General features: G+C 42.2%; 1 protein-coding gene across 2 annotated transcripts; it reads right to left on the reverse strand.

The window, feature by feature from the left end:
- Positions 1 to 4128: 4128 nt before the first annotated feature.
- On the reverse strand, positions 4129 to 27577 carry si:dkey-220o5.5 (actin filament-associated protein 1-like 2). Of its 2 annotated transcripts, XM_047382191.1 has the most exons (16): positions 27419 to 27577; positions 15402 to 15536; positions 14973 to 15050; positions 14800 to 14858; positions 13597 to 13714; positions 13285 to 13514; positions 9570 to 9749; positions 9345 to 9431; positions 9016 to 9085; positions 7592 to 7818; positions 7394 to 7503; positions 6863 to 6980; positions 6419 to 6512; positions 6000 to 6166; positions 5761 to 5871; positions 4129 to 4709 (listed from the first exon to the last, which is right to left on the reverse strand). In XM_047382191.1, exons 1-16 carry the CDS (start codon positions 27432 to 27434, stop codon positions 4683 to 4685), a joined length of 1827 nt encoding a protein of 608 aa, XP_047238147.1. In that variant the 5' UTR covers positions 27435 to 27577; the 3' UTR covers positions 4129 to 4682. The 2 variants fall into 2 exon arrangements, with proteins under 2 accessions (XP_047238147.1, XP_047238148.1); XM_047382192.1 differs by lacking the exons at positions 4129 to 4709; positions 5761 to 5871 and having other exon boundaries at positions 6055 to 6166; positions 6397 to 6512.
- Between the last annotated feature and the right edge of the window lie 59 nt (positions 27578 to 27636).

Genomic DNA, 27636 nt, shown 5'->3' on the forward strand with positions numbered 1-27636 from the left:
CAGTCCCTCAAAACTACAGCTTCACATCCCAAACAATCATCCATCAACAGCTGGTGGAACCACATGGAGCAGGAATTACTTTGGAGAACCTTCATCCAGCTCTACAATCCAGAGTAACATTCACACACTTTACTGAGCAGAGAAGAAGCCTGATGTTAACCTCAGAGGAGTCAGCTTCTCTGGGGTGGACCATCACACAGTGGGAACATGGATCAGGTGGAACAGTTCTCTAGATGTTTGGTGGAGAAGGAGCATCCAGGCTGTTGTCAGAAGCCAGTCCCTGCAGTCAGGCTCTCTGATGGTAGGAGGCTCTTTCATGGTATGGGCTTGAATCATATTGTCTTCTGTGATGGCAGCATTGGTGCAGAAAGATCCAGCAGAGATCTTGGAGCAATATCTGGTGTGTTCAAGACCTGGCTGAGGAAGAGGAGGGTACGGTTGCTGGACTGACTCCAATTAGGAACCCAAACCAAATAAAAACTCCGCAGAGTAACATTTTCCACTCAGATTTTAATATCATTTACAGATCAGTGTTTTCTCAAACAGAGACGTTCTCCTGAGTACAAAGTACAGTAAATATAAAAAAAATGCTACAAAAATGGATTTTATCCTAGTAAATATAAACCATCAGTCAGTTATTACATTGTGCTGGTCAGTACATGAAAACAATTACAATATTCATTAAAACAACAGAAAATCACACAATAACAAAGGAGATGCCACAGAACAGACGCTGGCAGCAGAAATATGAGTTTCCTGAAGGTCTCTGAGCTCTGGCTGTGACAGCGACCCCTCTGGACATCAAATGTCATTGCAACACTAATGCTAAACGGCCAATCAAACGTTTAACTGCAGAGAGCAATGAAAAAAAAAACAGCTTTACTGGTTCTGGTTGTGCCTTTCACTATGTGGATGGATTCATCTCAGTTTTATTCATCATGTTCTGATCAATTAAACTTAAAAAATGTTGTATGACTGCTGCCAACGCATCTAAAGTGTGATCATGAACTCTTAGTGTTTTCAGCAGATCACATCATTTATGTGCTGGGCAGAGAGATCAGAGTTTATTTATGGCTCGGTTCTACAAAGTACCAAAAAGCTCTGAGGAAAGTAACCTGTTAAAGTGAAGCTCAATCAATCAGGTTCCAATCAGAACAAAGACAGAGACCCTGGTTCCCTGTTGTTCTTTAAATGCATTCAAAGACAGCTAACCAGTGCAACTGAATGATATGAAGAATCTCATTTCAACATCGTAAAGGAAGGTTCTGATGCAGACATAGACTGGTCCACATGCAGACCATAGATGGGAACATTAATTATTCAGTTTGAATGGAGTCGTCATGTCTAGATCTGGACCCGGAGACATTGTGAGTAATCGAGCTCAGAGTCGGGTCGGGTATCTGCCTGCACTGACCACCCAGCCTCCTGCAAACCCACACAGTGGCTCCAGTAACTCCACTCTCCACCACTTACGCCCTCTGGTGGCCATTCTTGATGCTCCTTATAAACCAAATCTTTTCCATCCCAGAAGCTGGTCTGCATGTGGACTAGATTATGTTCCCCCTGGATTTCATTGCGGACATTTAAATTAAATAGGATATATTATAAAAGCCGTTGATAAACAGTTTGAGTTCCTGTGGCGTTCTCTTGACACACCAAAACTCATCACAGAACCTTACTCAGAGAGAACTCTGGTCATCAGCTGTATCAGGATAAAACCTCCACAGTTAAAGGTTCCTTAATGAAGGTTAATGTTGAAGTTTCTACTGGACTGTTTGTGGTTCTGGTCTGCAGACTGCAGCTCAAGAACCTGAAGATCTGTTCGGGTTCCTGTGATTTACTCCATGAATTCACACCTGGAAGCATCTTATAAACTAGAGTCCCTGAAACACTGAAAAGCTGAAAGTTAAAAAGATTTTATTTTTTGGTGTTAATAAACTATTAAAACAATCTTATCAGTGTATGAATTCTTTATTTGGACATCAGACGGGTTTCTTTAAGGAGTCAAGGAGATCTGAATAACAACAAGTTATTGAAGACATCTCGTAAGCTTTCTGGAATGTTTTTGCTAAGAGAATCTTTAGTTTTTACTGCTGAGGAGCTGAATGACATGCCTCTGTTTTTAGTTTCAGCATATTTTATCAAACACTGCCTGATCACAATCTGTATTATCTTCAGACAGATTTCTAAAGTAATATTTTCACGTTTGTCTCCAGTGCCAGACCTAGTCACTCTGGGGCCCAGGGCACACACCCTTGGAGCTAGTTCACCTGGTCCACAGGTGCGGATGTCTGTAGTTTTTATGTTTTGTTTTACAGTACATAAATATGATCATAGCTGACAGCTCAGATAATCATTAGCCATGAAAAACTTGTTTTTTATAAAATATATAATGATACTTTTGTTTTTAAAAGCCTTAACAGGCCACCAAGGATTTTTAGTTAGTGAGTAAAATGGCTTTTAATTAAACCTTCCACCTCATAAGTTATTATAACAATCACACCACACTCCTATCCTCTTTATTTACTTCTCAACAAATAGTTAAATCCTTTCTAACTGCTATACAGGTCCTTCTCAAAATATTAGCATATTGTGATAAAGTTCATTATTTTCCATAATGTCGTGATGAAAATTTAACATTCCTATATTTTAGATTCATTGCACATTAACTGAAATATTTCAGGTCTTTTATTGTCTTAATACGGATGATTTTGGCATACAGCTCATGAAAACCCAAAATTCCTATCTCACAAAATTAGCATATTTCATCCGACCAATAAAAGAAAAGTGTTTTTAATACAAAAAACGTCAACCTTCAAATAATCATGTACAGTTATGCACTCAATACTTGGTCAGGAATCCTTTTGCAGAAATGACTGCTTCAATGCGGCGTGGCATGGAGGCAATCAGCCTGTGGCACTGCTGAGGTCTTATGGAGGCCCAGGATGCTTCGATAGCGGCCTTTAGCTCATCCAGAGTGTTGGGTCTTGAGTCTCTCAACGTTCTCTTCACAATATCCCACAGATTCTCTATGGGGTTCAGGTCAGGAGAGTTGGCAGGCCAATTGAGCACAGTGATACCATGGTCAGTAAACCATTTACCAGTGGTTTTGGCACTGTGAGCAGGTACCAGGTCATGCTGAAAAATGAAATCTTCATCTCCATAAAGCTTTTCAGCAGATGGAAGCATGAAGTGCTCCAAAATCTCCTGATAGCTAGCTGCATTGACCCTGCCCTTGATAAAACACAGTGGACCAACACCAGCAGCTGACACGGCACCCCAGACCATCACTGACTGTGGGTACTTGACACTGGACTTCTGGCATTTTGGCATTTCCTTCTCCCCAGTCTTCCTCCAGACTCTGGCACCTTGATTTCTGAATGACATGCAGAATTTGCTTTCATCCGAAAAAAGTACTTTGGACCACTGAGCAACAGTCCAGTGCTGCTTCTCTGTAGCCCAGGTCAGGCGCTTCTGCTGCTGTTCCTGGTTCAAAAGTGGCTTGACCTGGGGAATGCGGCACCTGTAGCCCATTTCCTGCACACGCCTGTGCACGGTGGCTCTGGATGTTTCTACTCCAGACTCAGTCCACTGCTTCCGCAGGTCCCCCAAGGTCTGGAATCGGCCCTTCTCCACAATCTTCCTCAGGGTCCGGTCACCTCTTCTCGTTGTGCAGCGTTTTCTGCCACACGTTTTCCTTCCCACAGACTTCCCACTGAGGTGCCTTGATACAGCACTCTGGGAACAGCCTATTCGTTCAGAAATGTCTTTCTGTGTCTTACCCTCTTGCTTGAGGGTGTCAATAGTGGCCTTCTGGACAGCAGTCAGGTCGGCAGTCTTACCCATGATTGGGGTTTTGAGTGATGAACCAGGCTGGGAGTTTTAAAGGCCTCAGGAATCTTTTGCAGGTGTTTAGAGTTAACTCGTTGATTCAGATGATTAGGTTCATAGCTCGTTTAGAGACCCTTTTAATGATATGCTAATTTTGTGAGATAGGAATTTTGGGTTTTCATGAGCTGTATGCCAAAATCATCCGTATTAAGACAATAAAAGACCTGAAATATTTCAGTTAGTGTGCAATGAATCTAAAATATATGAATGTTAAATTTTCATCATGACATTATGGAAAATAATGAACTTTATCACAATATGCTAATATTTTGAGAAGGACCTGTACCATTTTGACCATTAGCAACATGTTGAATTTCTTTACTAACAACAGCATTTATGGCATTCATTGGTGGAGTAAATCCACCAATGAATGCTTTCTCCTGTTACTTTATGGGGTCCCTGGCAGCTTGGGGGCCTGGGCTGTTTCTCACTTTTACCAATGAGTAAACTGACCTCTATTTATCTTTAATCAGATATCCTTCACAGGGATTTATAATTCAGCCAATCAGAAGCAGGTGAGCTTCAGCCTTAAAGGAACAGGAGCTAAAACAGCATGTTGCAGGAGCTGACCGAGGAGCCGCAGCTCAAATTAAAAAAAGTCTTACCAGGGTTAGACCAGGGTTAGAAAAATGAGCGCAGTTGGTCAACTTTAAAAAAAAACGTGTTGGAGTCCAAATAACCAATCAGAGCAGAGCGCTTCTCCACTGCCTTCGAGTAACGATAAATTTACTGTTAGACTGTAGATGTTCCACAGTGGTAGACCCGATGGGATGTTAGTCAGGACGAGAACATCAAGTAGCTGCTTTGGTCTCCCATTCCTGTAGAAATCAATGTAAACACATCGGTTAGAGATGATTTTCATGTTGCAACTTATAAGTTTAATCATAAATACACCAGTTTATCAGCATAAAAATAAACTTGATACTTTTTATGGTCTTTTGGTTGTGTAACTCTCAAAATGTTTTTAAGATGATTTTCCATTTTAATGAGAAAAATGGAGTCCAAGTAGCAAACTAAATATGTGAAATAATTAAAATGACTTTCTGAGATTTTAAAAAACAGTTTAGCCGAAGAGGACGCTTTAGTTATGCATTGTTTAAACATGTATAGTTTAAGCTGTATACTTCTTAATAAAAAGCATGAAATATAAATAACCCATAATCATGTCTTTCAGTTTGTTTTAAAACTGATCATATTAATTTTAAATCACATTTTTCAGACTCATTTAGAACCAGATTTGCTCTCCCATCCATGGATGATCTGCACAGGTAACATCTGGAAATCTCTCACTCTAATCACAGGATGGACTTTTTCCAAATAAAAATACTTTTTAATAGAAATGCATTGAAGGCACGTTTACGCTCTCGCTGATGACAAGAACAGGACAGAGTGAGCACTTTTTCTAGATAATCTCTGCAAGAAATGAGGTTGAGCTCCCTTGAGGTTAACAGGTGAAGAAGACAGATTTTCCCTCACCAACCTAAAGCAGTCTCCCCTGTTGCCCCAGGATTGTGAAACATCTTAGATTTAAGGGAAGGCTTATTCCTCCAGTGATAAGAAGCTGCATTAGTGCAAAAATCATCATGGTTCGCTAATATAATCTATGCTCTTCTGGTGGCACAGTTGCTGAGAGGAACGTGCTGACACACACCAGTGCAGATCAAAGTAACAATGCTGGTCAGAACTGGAGCAGAAATTACTGCATCCATCTGAATACTGCCTTAATTGAAGTGTTTAGAAGGAACGTTTATCATCAGCAGCCATTCACCGCCGTGGTTAATAACAATGATCTCCTGCACACGATTCAAGGTTGAAATGATTCATCATTAAAGACCTGAGGGCAGAAACATCTGGAGGAGAACTCCTCACCTTCTTCCTCTGGAAAACCTTTCCATGTTCGATGAAGAGTGCTGAAGGCGCTCGCTTCAGCGAGTTTTTAGCCGAGGCCGTCCGTCGTAGCAGAGGATTGAGGAAACCCACCTGGATCAGAACCAGGACAGGTGAGATGAGAAACCAGTGAAACCAGTGAGCGGAGGCGATAACCAACATGCTGGTAACTTCAGGAAATGATCAGAGAGCATGACCTCAGCAGATGGGGGTTGTCTCACCTGAGCGCGCTCAGTGCAGATGGCCAGAGATTGCCTGAAGGAGGTGCGTTTGTTCCGCTTCCCAGCTGACACCAGATTGGCTTCAGACCCGGTTCTCAGCTGCACCATCGGTGTGTCAACCAGCTTTAGCTTCTGAACGTCGCGCTGCGCCGCCATCACCTTCCTGTCTGAAAAACCAGAGTTTGGTACTTTACGGCTTTATCATTCAGAACTTTACTTTCACAAAGTCAACTTAGTTCATCGGACTTTCTTTTATCCTTTAAATTAAGAATGACATAAGAAGCTGAGGTGGTCTCAGTGCTGATCCAAACTTATGAGAGTGTAGAAAAACTTTTAGAGGCTAATTATTTTTTGCCAAAATCAGGCAGAGAATGTTCTTATAAGCTTCATCCTGAACCTTTAGTCCGGTTCTGACTCACTGCTGCTGCTGCGGCTCAGCCCCGTGTTGCTGTAGGTCACGGAGTCTCTGGACGACACCGAGTTACAGTGAACTGAATCCTGAGAGCTGCGCAGCTGAAAGACCACAAACAGGACACATGTTCAGGAGCTTAAACACAGACATCTTCCACACATCTTACCAATCAAATGAATTACAGAATGAATAAACTAGAATATACTTCTTAAGTTTGTTCAAAGTCTGCAGATGAAGCAGGTCTTCATACTCAGTGACCAACTGTGAAGTTTAAATAAAACTACAGGCTCCACAGACATGAACAAAGACCTGAAAGTTCACATCTTCTTGGATCCTAACAAACCTCTGCAACCTATTGAAAAACCTCACTCTTCATTCAGTCAGATGATTTAAATTAGCTTCATCTTATTGAAGCAGAATGTTTAATGTCTTTTATAAATCTGGTTTGTACCATGGGTTCCAGGATGGAGGAGTTGGAGTAGACGGGGTGGTTTCTGATGGTTCTGCTCAGGCAGAAGGGATCGTCCATGTAAGTGTTGGAAGTGGGAAATCTGCGAGTTTGCAGCCCACTGAGAAAATAACGTTAAAGTGAGATTTAAATTCAGGAGGAGGACATAAATTTCCTCTGAGGAACAGGAACATCTCAACATCATTCAGAGAAAAACATTCTAGGTCAGGTCCCCACCCCTGGTCCTCAGGTTCCACTGCCCTGCATGTTTTAGATGTGTCCAGCACAAACAGAAGCTAACTGTTCACCCATTCATTGAAGCCAGATATGAAGCACCAAGGAAACACCTAAAACATGCAGGGTTGCAGGCGCTGAAGACCAGGGTTGGAGACCTCTGCTCTAGGTGATGAAGGCTAATGAGCATTTGCAGTTTGAAATGCCATCAGTGACCACTAAGTATTATCAGAGTACAGAAAGAGAACTTCTGAGACAAATGTCATGAAGGGATTTGCGGTTTAAGAAAGGTTCGCCCACCTCAGGGCACCACCTGTGTGTGCCTGTGTCTTGTTGTCATGGTGACCATAAGTGGCAGCTCCATCCTGCAACAGCTTCAGCCATTTTTGTTTTTCCTCTAAAGAGATCACCTGAAGTAATGAAGGTTGGACAGAAAGACTTAATGATGAAAAACCACCCAAGAGGAAGGAGCTTTGATTGGCTGACCTTTCAACTCACCTCCAGAACAGCCACCTGGTCACCGAGCATGCTCAGTGTGATCCTGTAGGAGCGCTCTGTGTCTGCCCCGTCTAGGACCTCGCAGCCTCTAAGCTGGACTGTGTACTGAGGCGAACGCTTCACCTCTTCCTCTTTCTGGATCTCCTCTCCAAACATGTTGAGGACTCCATCCTCCACTTGACACAGTAAACTCTGCCACTGGCAGTTCATCAGAACGTTCAGGAACCCTGCAGGTTTCAAACACCTCACATCATTGACAGGCACTTTATAAGCAGAGAACTTCATATATAGATATATATTCACATGGGCGGTTTTGCGTAAAGCTCGGTTCTGTGGTCTTCTGGACAGAGATCTCAGAAGGTTGTTCCTGAAATCTGTTGTTTACTCCTTCAAGTGAACCAATGACAACATCTCTATTTCTAGCCCTAGGTATTTCTCAAGCTTCTTGTGGTCTTTCTTCTTGATGTTGCTGTGAGCTTGGATCACTATATCCATCACTGCTGCCCTCATTTCTGGTTTGACCACCAGCTATCACCTGCCTATCAATCTGGATCTTGGCTCTATCATTTCCAACCACTCCTACCATCAGCCCATACAGATGTTCCTGTGTTGTTCTGATTGGGGCCTTTGTACTGTCCCTCACTCTAAAGCCATTGGTAGGACATCTCCATATCAGTCATGCATGATTTCTCTCTCCAGGATTCCTCCTGCCTCAGACATACATTCAGCAGTCTGTCATTGAGGTCCATCTTCCTGATATACTCCAGGTCTTTGCTGTTTCTTCCTGGATAGTGGCTTTGACATTCTCGGTTTCCTCTATCCGCTTGGTATGCGGTGGACTGAACTTTGGATGGAACCAAAAAGCCCAGGCTATTATACCAGTATGTGTAAATGGCTTGGACTTTGTTTTTACCATGCAGCTGGTGTTTGAGACCTAACTGTATATCCTGGGTTGTTGGATCTGTGAGTGGACATCTCGCCTATTCTTGGCACACGGCTTGAAACCAGATCGCTTTCATGGCTTAACAAGATTTTTCTAAATTGTTTAGACATTTTTTAGGCAATCAGAAAACCAGAAATTATTCATATAATGCAGTTAACTGTTTGTGCCACGTATCAACCAGCTATAAGGGTGGGGGCTTGTCCAGGATATAAGCCACCTAGACTTTGTGAGTCCAGAGTGGATGATGACATGTTATGCTAGAAGGAAATCATTTTCTGGGCAAGGTGAATTGGTGACACTTTTTTTATAGTGACGCCAGTGCAGGATGTTGTGGCAGCCTGATGGTGAAGACCTCAACCGGTGAACAAATAACAAAGGTTAATTTATTATAATATACAAAGTCTCCAGGCTTGTTAGATACGTCCCACCTTCAGAAATCCAACAGTGATGTTTGTTCTACGCAGCTCTAATGTTTCAGTACCTTCATCTTTGTTGAGGTTGGAGTAAACTGAAGGTTTCTCCTCATCAGAGTCGGTCTGTACTGTACTGGACTGAAGACAGAACAGAAATAAAAGTTTTTATTTCCCATGGGTTTTAAATTAATTAACACATCAAAATCACTTGTTCATTGTTTACCATTCGAGGTTCACATGATTGTTAGGACTTTAGTAAGGATGTTTTATGGTTGTTTAATCCAAATTAGAACGTTTAAAACCTCCCTAGAGTGCAATCTGGTGTCTTTGGAAGTTCTTGACTGGGAGAACATTGCTGATGTCTTACAACAAAGAAACAACATAGTTGGTTTCTCACCCTGCAGGAAAGCCGCTGATCAGATTTACTCAGGGAGGAGAAGCTCTGAGTCTCCACCTCCTCTCCAATGTTCACCTCTTCTATCACCTTTATACACACATAATACAGTTAATTACTTTGAATAATACTAGAAATATTTGGATCTATTAATATTGGTTTATGTTCACCGCTCCAGATTTTATAGAATGTGGTTTAGGTAGAAAGGTGTTAGCGTGTGTTGCTGACCCTCCTCCACTCGTCAGCCTGCTGAAAGCTGCTGTAGCCCAGAACCAGTGACTCAGAGCCCACTGGAACCAGTTTGAGCTGGTGCTGAATCTTGGCATTGCTCTTCAACTTGTAGAACAACTGACAGCCATGAAGGTTCAACTCCAGCTGGGGCAGCAGGTCCCGAGCAAATTTATAACACTGATGGACACAAACACAAAAGAAATCAAACATTATCCACCCATCCATCCATTCATCCATCCATCTATCATCCATCCATCTGTCCATCTATCCATTCATCCATCATCCATCCATGCATCCATCTATCCATTCATCCATCATCCATCCATTCATCCATCCATCATCCATCCATGCATGCATCCATGTATCCATCCATCCATCCATCCATCCATCCACCCATCCATCTATGCATCCATCAATCATCCATCCATGTATCCATCCATCCATCTATCCATCCATCCATCCATCATCCATCCATTCATCCATCCATCCATCATCCATCCTTCCATCCATGCATCCATGTATGAATCCATTCATCCATCCATCATCCATCCATGCATCCATCTATCCATTCATCCATCCATCCATCATCCATCCATTCATCCATCCATCCATCATCCATCCATGCATGCATCCATGTATCCATCCATCCATCCATCCATCCATTCATGCATCCATCCATCCATCCATGCACCCATCCATCCATCCATCCATCCATCCAGGCATCCATCTATAATCCATCCATCCATCAATCCATCCATCCACGCATCCATCTATCATCCATCCATCTGTCTATCCATCCATTCATCCATCCATCCATCCATTAATCCATGCATCCTTCCATCCATCCATTCATCCATCCATCTATCCATGCATCCATCTATCCATTCATCCATCCATCCATCATCCATCCATGCATCCATCCATCCATGTATGAATCCATTCATCCATCCATCATCCATCCATGCATGCATCCATGTATCCATCCATCCATCCGTCCATCCATCCATCCACCCATCCATCCATGCATCCATCTATCCATTCATCCATCCATCCATCACCCATCCATTCATCCATCCATCCATCCATGCACCCATCCATCCATCCATCCATCCATCCAGGCATCCATCTATAATCCATCCATCAATCCATCCATCCACGCATCCATCTATCATCCATCCATCTGTCTATCCATCCATTCATCCATCCATCCATCCATCCATCCATCCATTAATCCATGCATCCTTCCATCCATCCATTCATCCATCCATCCATCCATGCATCCATCTATCCATTCATCCATCCATCCATTCATCCATCCATCATCCATCCATGCATGCATCCATGTATCCATCCATCCATCCGTCCATCCATCCATCCACCCATCCATCCATGCATCCATCTATCCATTCATCCATCCATCCATCATCCATCCATTCATCCATCCATCCATCATCCATCCATCCATGCATCCATCCATCCATGTATGAATCCATTCATCCATCCATCATCCATCCATGCATGCATCCATGTATCCATCCATCCATCCGTCCATCCATCCATCCACCCATCCATCCATGCATCCATCTATCCATTCATCCATCCATCCATCATCCATCCATTCATCCATCCATCATCCATCCTTCCATCCATGCATCCATGTATGAATCCATTCATCCATCCATCATCCATCCATGCATCCACCCATCCATCCATCCATTCATCCATCATCCATCCACCCATCCATCCACCCATCCATCCATCCATGCATCCATCTATCCATTCATCCATCCATCCATCATCCATCCATCCATTCATCCATCCATACATGCATCCATGTATCCATCCATCCATCCATCCATCCATTCATGCATCCATCCATCCATGCACCCATCCATCCATCCATCCATCCAGGCATCCATCTATAATCCATCCATCCATCAATCCATCCATCCATCCACGCATCCATCTATCATCCATCCATCTGTCTATCCAACCATCCATCCTTCCATCCATCCATCCATGCATCCATCCATCCATCCATCCATCCATCCATGCATCCATGCATCCATCCATCCTTCCAGCCATCCATCATCCTTCCATCCATCCATCCATCATCCATCCATCCATCCATCATCCTTCCTTCCAGCCATCCATCATCCTTCCATCCATCCATCCATCATCCATCCATCCATCCATCCTCCTTCCATCCATCCATCATCCTTCCTTCCATCCATCCATCCATCATCCATCCATCCATCCATCCATCATCCATCCATCATCCATGCATCCATCCATCCATCCGTCCTTTCATCCATCCATCCATCCATCCATCCTTTCATCCATCCATCCACACATCCATGCATCCGTCCATCCATCCGTCCATCCATCCATCCATTCATTCATCCATCCATCCATTCATCCATCCATCCATCCATCCACCCATCCATCCATCCATTCATCCATCCATCCATCCTTTCATCCATCCATCCTTTCATCCATCCATGTATCCATCCATCCATTCATCCATTCATCCATTCATTCATCCATCCATCCATCCATCCACCCATCCATCCATCCTTTCATCCATCCATCCTTTCATCCATCCATCCATCCATCCACCCATCCATCCATCCTTTCATCCATCCATGCATCCATCCATCCACCCATTCATCCATCCATCCATCCTTTCATCCATCCTACTCCTGGGGAATCCTAAATATTCACAGGTTGAAGAAGATTCCTCCAGTGAGTTCTAGGTCTTCCCTGGAGTCTCCTTCCAGTTAAGTGTGCCTCATGAATTTTGTTTGGAGGTTTTCTGGATCAGATGCCTAACTATCTCATCAGAATTTTTGGAGGTGAAGTGGAAGAGCAACAGCCCTTCGGTGATGGTGCTCCTAACCTTATCACTAAGACAAGGTCCACCCACCCCACATACCAAGCTCATTTCACAGCTTGTCTCTAGAATCTGACCCAAATCTTCTGATCATAGGTGAGGGTTGGAATGTAGATGAAGGACCACAACAGACTGGTGTAACACCAAGATAAGTGCACTTGAAACCCAGTTCCGGCTATCCATATTATCCAACTCAGAAACAAGACACCAAGATACTTTCCCGCTTGAGGCGAGACAGATCCCCGACCTGAATGAAGCAGTGGAGAGCCATGGACCCAGAACACCTGACCTTCTTCCTAGCTGTACCCTGGAGGTCTTGGCTTGAAAACACCCAAATAACCTTATCACCTTCAAAAAGTAAAGCTAAGATCGTGATGATCCTAACCAGACGTCTGGGAGCAGCATCAGAGGCAAGGAGAAGCCCTGGATGAGTCCAACTCCCTCTAGGAAGAAGCTCTGAGAGTCCCAGTCCCAGTTCTTGGTCCAGTGATACAGACACCCAGTAAGCCATGAAAGTGACCCTGGCACTGCAAAATCCTACATCACTTCCCCAGAGTGCCTTGAGGGACACAACTGAAGAATCAAACTTTTTCCTAATTTGATTTTGAGAGAAACAGTCGGAGATCAAAGTGTAGTCCTCTGTCTGAAGATCAACAAATTGATCAACAACATATTTATTAAACATATTAAGCTGTTATACTCAATTCATTTAACATATCAGAATTCAGAGGCGATGCGGCTCAGAGACACAGCAGCAGCATCTAGTAGACGCTAAAGGTACTGCAGCTGGACAGATCTGTCTCTTATCCTCTTCCTCACCAGCAGCATGTCATTCTTGATGATGAAGAGCTGTTTGCTCCACTGTCCAAGCCACTTCCTCCTCCACAGGTACCCACAGAGCCGGGATTCTGGGGCGGGCCGCAGGCAGATCTGCGAGGTGCTATACTGGATGTAGTGAGCTCTGTCCTTCAGAAGGCCATCTCCTTCATCCTCATCGTCATCTTCCTCACCATATGACTCGTAGTGACTGCTTTCTGACTCTGCCTTCTCTGGAGGAAGGAGAAGGTTTTTGTTTTGTTGCATTTTTACTCAAGCCTTCCGTAATTTCTCTGCTCGTCTCACTGCAGGTACCTGTGTTGGACACACTGGTTTCAGCCGGTATGTAAGGTTCTGCCTCCTCATATGTATCCTCATCATCATCACCCCCAAGCCCACCTGGAGGATGAGGAGGAACAGTGGGTCCCTGCATCTGCAGTAAACAAGATGCAATGATTTGGTTAAACACATAAAATTAAAATTTATTCATTTTATTCTCAGAAAGAATCCCTCAGAGAAGAAACAGACGAACCTCTGAGGTTGGAGGATGTTTCTCTACAGACTGAAGATAAAAAAACAAAACTGGGGAATACAAAGCATCTGTTTTCAGTTAGAAGTCGTTCTGTTTGTTCTCTAATGTTCTCTAGCAAACCTCTGAGGCCTTCAGAGATAAAATGACACAGGTGGTCTCTATTTACATGTGAGGTGACTTCTAAAGGCAATTTACTGGATTTTATTTAGAGAATATTAAATTCAATGGGTGTGAATACTTTTGCAAGGCTCTGTGAAGATTGTGCTGTAATTTGGATCTTATCATCTCTGTGTGTGTGTGTGTGTGTGTGTTTTCTGCCCATCACGTAGACCAGATGCTAATCTGCCACCATCAGTGACCACTTCCTCCCTCTGCAGATCTGTCAGCCAATAGCAACGAGAGGAGACGGCCTCACATGTAAACAATGAACTTCCTGTAACTCCCTCACACACACTCGGTAACCCTGTCGTCTCCTCCCAAACCTCAGGAGGACTCGCTCTGTCATTACTGACCCACATCACAGAACCCTCTCCATCTCCTTTTCCTCCAGTTTTTCTCCTCCTCTGCTGCTGGATCCAAATCTAAAAACAAACTTTCTTCTCTTTCTTCCCACTTTCCTTTAAACTCTTCTTTGAGGTCAAAAAGTGAAGAGGTTTGGTTAAAGTCTGAACTTTACTGTGATGAGATGATTAATGATGGTCCTGCATTTCCATAATAACCAGAGATAATGTGAAACAGGAGCTTTTTTCAGGTTCTTTGGACCTCCATGTTTGTTCATCATGTCCTGGTGTCTTTATTTGCTGCTTGAAAGCAGACAGACTTCAGTCTAATCTCTAAGGAGAATCAGAAATGCTGCAGGCTTTCTCGAGGCCTTTTACAGTTTTTCTTTGGACTTTGGCGTTTTTGATTAATTTACCTTTACATTAAATCTGTGTGTCTTAGGTGAAAACTGAGTTACCAGTTTGACCAGTGATGTTTTTGCTCACCCTGTTCCTCAGCCAAGCAGATGGGACCTGATTTGACACTAGCTCAGACGAAACTCCTTCTGGAAAAACAATGAAACGGGTTCAGTTCATGCAGAGCAACAGGATGATTCCTAGATCTACGCTGTGATGATTTCCTGAAAGCTGAACATCATTGCAGCAGTATCAACAGGTACCTGTGCCAGGTGTGTCTACATGCTCATTGCTTGGAGATGATGATGGACAGCTCATCACCATATACTCTGCATCTTCCACTGAAAACAACGCAAACACATGAAATCTGGGATTTTTGTTATAACAATCACAGACGGAGCTGATTTAACAGCAAAATATTTTCACACAAATGTTTCCATCAAAATAAAGTGATGCTGAGCGATAAATTAGCGCCAATTAATCAGACAAGTCATTTAGGTTGAAATACTGTATAAAACCAATGAAAATGTGTTAATTTAGAGCTTATTTCTATATGTCATGTTTCTTCATACCAAACATGAAGTCACAACAACGTAACGCCTTCAAAACAATCTCAGCTAAATCTCTGGAGAGAGTTAAGACCTGACTGAGAAAACAAGAACTGGTCAGTAAGTCATCAGCAGTGTTGTTACCTGGAGCATCTGGAGTCTGCAGTTTAGAAAGCAGCTCTGAGATCGATTTCTTCTGAGCCTGAGCGATGTAGCTTAGGTTCTCCGAGTCCAAAACGGTTAGGAAGGACTGCAGGTCCCAGATCAGCTTAGCCAGAACTGAAAACAGCAGAGGAATGAAGAGAGAGGCGAGGAGATGAAAGAGTCAGTCTGATGCCAACAAGTAGACGAGTCAGTCATCAAACAGGTCAACAGCTGGATGAGTCAGTCATTAAACAGGTCAACATCTGGATAAGTTATTCATTAAACAAGTCAACAGCTGGACGAGTCAGTGATCAAACAAGTCAGCATCTGGACGAGTCAGTCATCAAACAGGTCAACAGCTGGATGAGTCAGTTCTTAAACAGCTGAACATCTGAACGAGTCAGTCATCAAACAGGTCAACAGCTGGATGAGTCAGTTCTTAAACAGCTGAACAGCTGGATGAGTCAGTCATCAAACAGGTTAGCAGTTAAATGAGTCAGTCATCAGACAGGTCAACAGTTGGACAAGTCAGTCATCAAACAGGTCAACATCTGGATAAGTTATTCATTAAACAAGTCAACAGCTGGACGAGTCAGTGATCAAACAAGTCAACATCTGGACGAGTCAGTCATCAAACAGGTCAACAGCTGGATGAGTCAGTTCTTAAACAGCTGAACAGCTGGATGAGTCAGTCATCAAACAGGTTAGCAGTTAAATGAGTCAGTCATCAGACAGGTCAACAGTTGGACAAGTCAGTCATCAAACAGTTCAACATCTGGATAAGTTATTAATTAAACAAGTCAACAGCTGGACGAGTCAGTGATCAAACAAGTCAACATCTGGACGAGTCAGTCATCAAACAGGTCAACAGCTGGATGAGTCAGTTCTTAAACAGCTGAACAGCTGGATGAGTCAGTCATCAAACAGGTTAGCAGTTAAATGAGTCAGTCATCAAACAGGTCAACAGCTGGACGAGTCAGTTCTTAAACAGTTGAACAGCTGGATGAGTCAGTCATCAGACAGGTTAGCAGTTAAATGAGTCAGTCATCAGACAGGTCAACAGTTGGACAAGTCAGTCATCAAACAGGTCAACATCTGGATAAGTTATTCATTAAACAAGTCAACAGCTGGACGAGTCAGTGATCAAACAAGTCAACATCTGGACGAGTCAGTCATCAAACAGGTCAACAGCTGGATGAGTCAGTTCTTAAACAGCTGAACAACTGGATGAGTCAGTCATCAAACAGGTTAGCAGTTAAATGAGTCAGTCATCAGACAGGTCAACAGTTGGACAAGTCAGTCATCAAACAGGTCAACAGCTGGATGAGTCAGTTCTTAAACAGCTGAACATCTGAACGAGTCAGTCATCAAACAGGTCAACAGCTGGATGAGTCAGTTCTTAAACAGCTGAACAGCTGGATGAGTCAGTCATCAAACAGGTTAGCAGTTAAATGAGTCAGTCATCAGACAGGTCAACAGTTGGACAAGTCAGTCATCAAACAGGTCAACATCTGGATAAGTTATTCATTAAACAAGTCAACAGCTGGACGAGTCAGTGATCAAACAAGTCAACATCTGGACGAGTCAGTCATCAAACAGGTCAACAGCTGGATGTGTCAGTTCTTAAACAGCTGAACAGCTGGATGAGTCAGTCATCAAACAGGTTAGCAGTTAAATGAGTCAGTCATCAAACAGGTCAACAGCTGGATGAGTCAGTTCTTAAACAGCTGAACATCTGAACGAGTCAGTCATCAAACAGGTCAACAGCTGGATGAGTCAGTTCTTAAACAGCTGAACAGCTGGATGAGTCAGTCATCAAACAGGTTAACAGTTGGACAAGTCAGTCATAAAACAGGTCAACAGCTGGATAAGTCAGTCATCAAACAAGTCAACATCTGGACGAGTCAGTCATCAAACAGGTTAACAGCTGGACGAGTCAGTTCTTAAACAGCTGAACAGCTGGATGAGTCAGTCATCAAACAGGTTAGCAGTTAAATGAGTCAGTCATCAGACAGGTCAACAGTTGGACAAGTCAGTCATCAAACAGGTCAACAGCTGGATGAGTCAGTTCTTAAACAGCTGAACAGCTGGATGAGTCAGTCATCAAACAGGTTAGCAGTTAAATGAGTCAGTCATCAGACAGGTCAACAGTTGGACAAGTCAGTCATCAAACAGGTCAACAGCTGGATGAGTCAGTTCTTAAACAGCTGAACATCTGAACGAGTCAGTCATCAAACAGGTCAACAGCTGGATGAGTCAGTTCTTAAACAGCTGAACAGCTGGATGAGTCAGTCATCAAACAGGTTAACAGTTGGACAAGTCAGTCATAAAACAGGTCAACAGCTGGATAAGTTATTCATTAAACAAGTCAACAGCTGGACGAGTCAGTGATCAAACAAGTCAACATCTGGACGAGTCAGTCATCAAACAGGTCAACAGCTGGATGAGTCAGTTCTTAAACAGCTGAACAGCTGGATGAGTCAGTCATCAAACAGGTTAACAGTTGGACAAGTCAGTCATAAAACAGGTCAACATCTGGATAAGTTATTCATTAAACAAGTCAACAGCTGGACGAGTCAGTGATCAAACAAGTCAACATCTGGACGAGTCAGTCATCAAACAGGTCAACAGCTGGATGAGTCAGTTCTTAAACAGCTGAACAACTGGATGAGTCAGTCATCAAACAGGTTAGCAGTTAAATGAGTCAGTCATCAGACAGGTCAACAGTTGGACAAGTCAGTCATCAAACAGGTCAACAGCTGGATGAGTCAGTTCTTAAACAGCTGAACATCTGAACGAGTCAGTCATCAAACAGGTCAACAGCTGGATGAGTCAGTTCTTAAACAGCTGAACAGCTGGATGAGTCAGTCATCAAACAGGTTAGCAGTTAAATGAGTCAGTCATCAGACAGGTCAACAGTTGGACAAGTCAGTCATCAAACAGGTCAACATCTGGATAAGTTATTCATTAAACAAGTCAACAGCTGGACGAGTCAGTGATCAAACAAGTCAACATCTGGACGAGTCAGTCATCAAACAGGTCAACAGCTGGATGAGTCAGTTCTTAAACAGCTGAACAGCTGGATGAGTCAGTCATCAAACAGTTTAGCAGTTAAATGAGTCAGTCATCAGACAGGTCAACAGTTGGACAAGTCAGTCATCAAACAGGTCAACATCTGGATAAGTTATTCATTAAACAAGTCAACAGCTGGACGAGTCAGTGATCAAACAAGTCAACATCTGGACGAGTCAGTCATCAAACAGGTCAACAGCTGGATGTGTCAGTTCTTAAACAGCTGAACAGCTGGATGAGTCAGTCATCAAACAGGTTAGCAGTTAAATGAGTCAGTCATCAAACAGGTCAACAGCTGGATGAGTCAGTTCTTAAACAGCTGAACATCTGAACGAGTCAGTCATCAAACAGGTCAACAGCTGGATGAGTCAGTCATCAAACAGGTTAGCAGTTAAATGAGTCAGTCATCAGACAGGTCAACAGTTGGACAAGTCAGTCATCAAACAGGTCAACAGCTGGATAAGTCAGTCATCAAACAAGTCAACATCTGGACGAGTCAGTCATCAAACAGGTTAACAGCTGGACGAGTCAGTTCTTAAACAGCTGAACAGCTGGATGAGTCAGTCATCAAACAGGTTAACAGTTGGACAAGTCAGTCATAAAACAGGTCAACAGCTGGATAAGTCAGTCATCAAACAAGTCAACATCTGGACGAGTCAGTCATCAAACAGGTTAACAGCTGGACGAGTCAGTTCTTAAACAGCTGAACAGCTGGATGAATCAGTCATCAAACAGGTTAACAGTTGGACAAGTCAGTCATAAAACAGGTCAACAGCTGGATAAGTCAGTCATCAAACAAGTCAACATCTGGACGGGTCAGTCATCAAACAGGTCAACAGCTGGACGAGTCAGTTCTTAAACAGCTGAACAGCTGGATGAGTCAGTCATCAAACAGGTTAGCAGTTAAATGAGTCAGTCATCAGACAGGTCAACAGTTGGACAAGTCAGTCATCAAACAGGTCAACAGCTGGATGAGTCAGTCATTAAACATGTCAACAGCTGGACGAGTCAGTTATCAAACATGTTAAATGACTCGGTCATTAAACAAGTCAACAGCTGGATGAATCAGTCATCAAACATGTCAACAGCTGGACGAGTCAGTTATCAAACATGTTAAATGACTCGGTCATTAAACAAGTCACCAGCTCCATGAGTCAGTCATCAAACAGATCAACAGCTGGATGAGTAATTCATTAAACAAGTCAATAGCTGGACGAGTCAGTCAACATTAACCAATTAGTCTTCATGTTTGATGTCTTCTGGAGGAGTTCGGAGGAATAATAGAGATGACTTCAAACATCAAACAGTTCACAGACGTTATCTCTCTCACTGAGTCACAGTTTAAGCAACTGTTGACGATGAGGCAAAGCAATGACTCATGTGTTGATCTCTCAGTTTCTTCTTATCTCTGTTTACTCTGGAACAGACACACTGTCTGTCTGTTTGCCTTCGGATCTTCGATGTTTAACTCTTTCCATGATTGTTGCCAAATAAACAGACAGAAATCCACAAACTTAGCAGAAACAATTTCCTGCAATCTTTGCTTCATAAAACCAGATTTCACATCCTGAGCTGCTAATAAATGATGGTGGCTTTAAATATCAGCAGGCCATCGGCACAATAAAGGCTATTATTAATAAATGACTGGTCACAAATCAAACCCCTAATTTATCAGGAGGATGACGTCATGAAGTGGGTCTGTTTGTGTTTCCTAAATGAAGCCATTATCTCTCTGTGAATGAGCTCCACTTCAGAGTCAGAGCTGAACAACCAGCTGATTGTTCATACAAAAACACCTCAGTATGTTTTCCAAAGCACTGCTTGTATCTCTGTGGCAAACTGTCTAAGTCCATCACATTCTCACCTTGGTGCTTGGATGTTCTGGCCTTCACATTTTAATGGATCAGAGGAAATAACCCTGAAAACTTCAGGGTGCAGCTAATGGTTAACACAGAGTAAAGACTGTGAGCAGAGGCAGAAAACTGGCAAAAGTCTTTGTCCTTTTTGTTTTTAGCAAACACCTGCAGTCTACCACCCTTTGTGGCAGCAGGGACTCATGGAAAACATGCAGGACAGGACCAGAGTTGAAGTCAACTGCTCTAGCGTTTCTTCAGATATGTAGCAACATAACATTTCCAAAGTGTCCTTTAATTCACACGTTTCTAGCTTTATCCTTCCTGTCTGGAACTAAAATGCAGACATTAAACCCACAACCAATGATCTGAATGGTTTTTAATTAACACGAGCAACATCTCATCAATTAATTGGAGTGCATAAGATCTTTAGATCAACAAAACACATTAAAGCTCACTGTTGTTGGTTCCTCCTAAAGTTCCTCAGAACCTTCTGGCTATTAGAGAAGAATCTAGTGAAGATAGAAAAGCTATGTTTGTTCAGCTACACTAACAACCATCCACTTCAGCCTCATGATAGACTTTCAGAACCACCTGAGCAACTAAAAGGACCAGCTGTGCAAAATGAGACACTAACATCCCAGACAAACTGCAAGAAATCCTCCTTTAGCATCATGACGTCCAAAATGTTAGAAGAAATACTGTATATTGCCAAAAGTATTTGTCTGTCTACTTCTACATGTACATGAACTTTGATGACATCCTATTCTATCCTAATCTATAAGGTCCAATTTGTTGATGGACCCATCGTTGCCAGAAACAGCAACTTGAACGATTGTGTAAAACATCTTGCAAGGTTTAGGAGTGTCTTCATAGTTAGATCAGAAACAGAACTGCAGCCTCTGCTCTAATTCATCACAAAGGTGTTCAAGAAGGTTGAGGTCAGGACTCTGTAGGCCAGCTAAGGTTCTCCACACCTGCAGCCTTAGAAGTGATTGGACCACCAGAACTGATTGATCTGGTGGTGGGACCCATTACGTTTGGCTATATAAGGTATCAGTCAGCATCAGCATTTCCATCCTAAAAACCTGTAATGACGATAGAAAAGCTCTTCTGTTAAAGCAAACCAATCCTCCCATTACCTTTAACATTTCAGTCAAACAAACAATAAATTAACGAACCAATTATCCACCAGAAGGTTTCAACCATTCTTACAGGCTGTCTTGCTTCCAACAATTATTAAACATTTAAACACTGTGTAATGTGTAATATAACCTGATGGATGGATTGTTCCAGAGAATAAGTTAGACATAAACTGTTTTTGTATTTTATTGTCCTACAGTTGAGTCCTCCTGGTTAGAACTGCATGTAATAATAATGTCATCTCATCAGCCCCTCTTCCCGCCACATTAACAGGAACTTGAGGTATTTGTGGCCTGTTAGTGAATGAAATTTGGTCTGATGCAGATTAGGCTCATATGAAATCTGTTCAAGACAGAAACAAACATCCTAACTTCCCATCGGTTCGGACATTTGCAATACCACCTGAAGCCTCTGCTGGCAGTATTCATCAGAGGAGACCAAAACTAAACGTTTTGTCCTACATGCTATAAACTAAGTGTAGAAAACGAAAACTACACATCCGCCTTAACACACCGTCCCCATGATGGTGGCAGCACTATTCTGTGGGTATGGAGCTAAATCCAGGATGATCCTGAAAGAAAATCTGTTAGAAGCTGGAGAAGACTAGAGGATGGGATGGAGGTTCACCTTCCAGCAGGACAACCACCCTAAACATACAGCCAGATATACAATGGATAGTGTAGACCAAAGCACATTAATGTGTTAAAATGGCCTAATCAAAGTCCAGACCTAAATTAAACTAAGAATCTATGGCAAGACATGAAAACTGATGTTCTCAGATGTTCTTCATCCAATCTGACAGAGCTCGAGCTGTTTTATAAAGAAGAATGGACAAAAGCTTCAGTCTTTATGTACAAAGCTGGTCGAGACAAATCTCAAAAGACCTGCAGCCAAGTGAGCATCGACATACTGACTCAGAGATTTGAATACAAATGCACTCCATGCTTTTTTCCACAGATTTTTCTTTGTAACGCATGTTAAAAACTTATATTTTGCCTGCCTTCATTTTCACAGTTCTGCTCTTCTTTGTGTTGGTTTATCTCATAAAATCCCAGTTAAATTCGCTAAAGTTTGTGTTTAGAACATGAATAAATGGGGAAAAGATCAAGGGGTGTGAATGTTTTTGCTGGTTATGTATTTATGCAATGCATATTGATGTTGTACATACTCCCAGCCTACATATCATATGACAGTACCTGTATAACTCCAGATTATAGGAAAATGTGTTTTTAAGACGACTTTTGGGCTGTCTCTCCTGTAAAGTGGACCTGCAGTATGTCCAGCTGATGGTACTGGATGTGCTGCAAGAAAAAAACTAACAGACCCAAACAATTATCTTCATTTTTCTGACACTACCTGAGCTGTTGGGGAATGAGGCTGAGAGCTTTGACTGAGCTGATCTCAGAACAGTTTTTAAGGCCTGAACAATGAAGGCCTGTCCTGATGTCCATTCATGGAGACAGACTGTGTCCATTCATGGAGCTCAGAGTGGGAGATGAAGGTTAAATGTTTCTGATTAACTCCTCTGCTGTTTCACAGTGCTGCTTATCAGCCCGCTGCTGTTTTAAACACAAGCTGCACATACCTCACACACCCACAGCACTGCAACAACAACATGATACATGAGGACGGCATACTGCAGAGACGGGAGGACATGTCCTAAACCATTTCTGCTGCACTGAAGAATGATTAAAACGCTGCTGAATGCTGTGATCTCACCATCAGCATCACTTCCTGTCTCTGGCTGTTAAGCTGCATGACATACTCACATACGTGGACATCACACTGACCTACAACAGACACTTTAACACAAAATAAACACAACTTTACTGAGAACTAACACAAACAGAGTTAGATGTCAAGTGAGCAGATTTAATTTAGATGATTCTCCCTCTCTGGAATTTCAGGACCACATGAGTTGTACAAATGATGCATGCATGAAGATAGAACAGGTGCATCAATGATCAAGGCCTCATACCAGGGTGTTATCATCCCCTGCTGGACCAGGCTGTAAAACTGTGGGCCCAAAAAAAAAAACACTGCTAATACAAAGTCAAGAAGTTCCCATGGCTTTAAGTTAAGGATGCAGAATAGATAGTCTTGATTAAGTTTGTAGCAGCTCATTAAAAGCAGCAGTTTATGCCAATATGCAGCTGGTCTGGCTTCATGACATACAATTACACCATACGCCATGACCCAAATAGATAAAGCTTAACAACTTTTTATTGAATAAAAGATGATGCACGTTGAGCCTGAGATAGAACAGAAAATCACTATATTCCAAGAAAACGGTCAATAATAAACTAAAACCACCAGTAGGTGGCGATTTAATATACTCCATTAGCTGCATTTTAATCTAAACACAACAAAAATGGTGGTTTTTGGTAATGAAGTCAACTGAACATGAAAACAAAGACATTAAAGAAGTCCATTCACCCATTATCCAGCGATGTATGGGCAAGAGGTGGTGTACACTCTGTACTGGTCAACAGTCCATCACAGGGCAATGCAGAGATACACTGGACAAACAACCATGTCCACACACATCCTGACCTACACTGCCAGGAGAAGCTGGAGTACCCAGAGACGACCGAATGTCAGCGCATGTCAACCTGTACTGCAAGGCAATACTGCCTCCTTCTCTTAAGGACTATGAATAGTTAACACTCCATTGTTTCTCTTTCCCCAGACAAAGGCACTCGACCCAATGAAAATTGACCCAGGATGATCCTTTAGATCCCAACCTACCAGTTAAAAATAACTAATGTAAAGGGTTACCAAGAGCAGTGGCAGTTCATCCATGAATGGCACCCTGGGTGAGCTCCCTTCTTCTACATCCCCATCCCCACACCCATTACAATAATACCGCTTTAAACACAACAGAAGAGCACCAACCTCCTGTTGACTGGACATGCAAGGAGGCAATAGCTCAGGTTTTTATTTTCTAATAGAAATTGTCAGCTGCTTGTGCTGCCCCCCAGGACGTGCTACCCTGGGCTGAGAGCCATGACATAATCCGCCACCGACCGTGTGCGTTAGTATCTGATACACAGCGGTCTTAACTGGGTAAGGATTTGAAAGGCTGGGAATGAGAAACCTTGGCTTGAGGATTAAATCAAGTTTAGCCAAATGATTGAGTGAGGACAGGTTCTCTGTGAGAAACCGATAAACCAACATGGTTTGGTTGGAAAATAAAAGACTAGTTTCATGTATTTCAGCTAGTCTTACTCCCAGCTGGTCAGCGGACACTCTTGTTACTTGTTATTTGTTGCTTGATCCTTTTTCTTTGACTGTGTTTATTTGTGGTCCGAAGCAGCTTGAAATCAAAGGAAGTTCAGCCACAGAGAGAAAAGAGCCAAAGAGCCTGTGCTGCTCCTGTAATTGGCTTAGGCTGCAAGGTTTAGAAAAAGTAATTTAAGCACCACTGCCATGAGAACCAAACCCTGAAATTAGTCAGACGATGTGATTCCTACAAAACATGTGTGTATGTCCAGCTGTCTTTGTGGGGACACTTTTATTTATAGCCTATGTGGGACACTGCAACTTATGAGGACATTTTGTGCTGATCAAACCTTCAAAGGGGTATTTAGGGTTCACAGTTGTCTTTTTTGTCTCAGGTTAGAATGACATTTTTTCATGGTTTGCTAAGGCATCTTGTGATTCAGAGAAGTGCAAACGTGTGCAATAGGGAGTGGACCAGCTCTCTTTTATCTCCTGCTTGGTTGCTGCTGGAGAGAGACAGTTCCCATTCATTTTTCTGAACTGTTTTTTCTACAAACGCAACAAACTTCAGATATTCAAACAACTATAACCACTTACCATCAGAGAAATTAGCAGCTTATCTCTTCAATGCATTTGATTCATGTCCTCAATAGGTTGTTACTCAAAACTATTTAAGACCAAAGAGAAGATTACCTCATCAGGCTGCAGGGTAAGTTTGGGCATTAACTCTCCTGGTACCTTGCAGCTACTCAGCAATGACCTCAGTTGGCTGGGTTAGTTGTTAATATGGGAAAAATGCTGCAATTGTTGGTTTGGATTCCTTGAAGAGACAAACACTCGGAAATCTGATGGATCTAAACAGTCTATTAACCAACTCCCCAGTGACCCCGAGGGAGGAGGAAGTGATGATGAAGAGTAGGAAGAAGGAGGAGGATGGAGGAGCAAGCATGGGTGTTTCCGATTGTTAACATACCAGTAGTGCGATAAAGACTCTACAACAGAAGGAGGATTGGTTGAAACTCTGCCCCCTATAGGCAAAGAGCTGCAGCTACAGAAAGTACATGAAGGTACTCCTGTTTCACTGAACATCTCAGCCACTCAGGATATTAAAGACCAGAACTATGTTTATTCACTCAGGAGAGTCGCTCTGCTGTTTCTAGAAGAAGTGAACTGAGATAATAGTCGAGCTGGAAGTTTTTAAACCAGACTCCAACAGCTGCATCGCTCCAGAGGTTTTAAAGTCGAATCCATGTTCTTCTACAATTAGCATGATAATGATTTCTGCTTGTTTTTGGAGTGAATTTTTGCTGCTGTGATCTCACCCAATTAAATATTACATTTACTGACCGTTTAAAAGGAGAACTAAAGAAGAGGAACTTTCATCACAGTTGTTTCCGATAAAATGAAATAATATGAAAAAATATATTTGGAAGAAAATTCAGATAAATTCTGTTGTTTTTTGTTGAATATTTCTCCAAATTTAAAGTACAACATCATCATGTTGCTCCATGTTTTATTTTTTTTACTTTTGTCATTTTATAATTAAAGCAGAAGCACATGTTCTCATTGCCTCAGTCTTTAAAACCTAAACAAAAGTAAAAACAGCAGTAACATGATTCTGGCAGAAATCATAAAAACAAAGAGAACCACATTGTGACACTGGAGTTCACTGCTGATTTCACCTCTTCATCAGATTTAGTGGTTTTATTCCCGGCTCTCATGGGATGTTTGGGTCTGACCATCAGTTTGTTCCTGCTTTGGGGACGTTTAGTACTTTGACAAATAAGGATTTAAAGTATTTTCTATAAGCTGCAAATAGTCTACTATAAGGAAACTTAATGAGAAGTTGATAAATAATGCTGTGAGTTATTTTAGTTTGACCAGGGGTTATCTGTCATATTTTAAAAGGAGTCTACAGAAAATAATAAACATGTCATAGATTTATTTTTTCTTAAAATAAACAGAAAAGCATTAAGAGTAACCATGAAACTAAACAAATAAAAATACCAAAAACTACATTATGACTTTAGGAGGCTGCTGGTCTTTGTACATCTACAGACTTTGTAGCCGCCTCCTGCGGGACGTTTTCTACCAGTTCTGGGTCATTTAGGATGTTTCTCACCCACTTGGAGTTTCCTACAACCTGATGCTTTGATGTGAGTCCAATAAACTATTTCTACCAGCTGGACGTAGCTCAGAGTTATTGTTATTTTTAGTATAATTTAATAAGAGAAAGCTGTCCCGAACAGGAATCAGAACAAAACAGGGTGCAACATAAAAAAATCTCAATACACATATACAACTAAGCTGAATTATACAGTGATTCGAGTCTTTTAAAGAACATTTATGTCCATAATTTATCAAACCATTTGTGAGAGAAATAATAATGGTTCAATTCCTGTGAATGACAGGAATATGACAGGTAACACGTGGTATGAAATAAAAAGTGACCTGGAGAACATGAAGCTCTGCACAATAATTAAAACTTTCAAAAGTTGGTTTGTCAGTTCACTGCCTGTCAGACAATATGTTTCTCCTCTTATTCACCTTATTATGGCAGTAGTACATGACATTATCTCCAAATAAACAAACACTTCAGCTTAACTGATTATGTTATATATAAATGTAAAAACAATGTGGAAAACATTTGTTAAGAGTTAGAATTAGTCTGTTTTTCATTGATGCAAACAGTTTATAACAGTCGGATCCTGTAAATGGGCTCCATACCTTTCTGTTTGTCCATGTCTGTTGTCCTAACGGCTGCTCATCTTCAGGCTCATATCTCCGCTGAAAGAATCCAAAACAGCCGTCAGAATTCCTCCTGTTTCCTCCTCCCTGAACTCCCTCTGCCGGCTCTGTATGTGGGAAGCAGTTTGAGGTCTGACAGCCGAGTCCTGCCTCTCCGAGACCTCAACACATGGAGGAGGAGGGCGGACCAACAATCT

Source organism: Girardinichthys multiradiatus, chromosome 12, assembly GCF_021462225.1.
Source record: "Girardinichthys multiradiatus isolate DD_20200921_A chromosome 12, DD_fGirMul_XY1, whole genome shotgun sequence".
NCBI lineage: Eukaryota > Metazoa > Chordata > Actinopteri > Cyprinodontiformes > Goodeidae > Girardinichthys > Girardinichthys multiradiatus.

Bases quoted from the DNA above. Each gene is read 5' to 3' on its own strand.
- si:dkey-220o5.5 (XM_047382191.1), bottom strand. The intron at 9,086-9,344 runs GTGAGAAACCAA...TTCTGTCTTCAG, and splicing joins ATCAGCGGCTTTCCTGCAGG to TCCAGTACAGTACAGACCGA. The intron at 7,504-7,591 runs GTGAGTTGAAAG...TCATTACTTCAG, and splicing joins ACCAGGTGGCTGTTCTGGAG to GTGATCTCTTTAGAGGAAAA.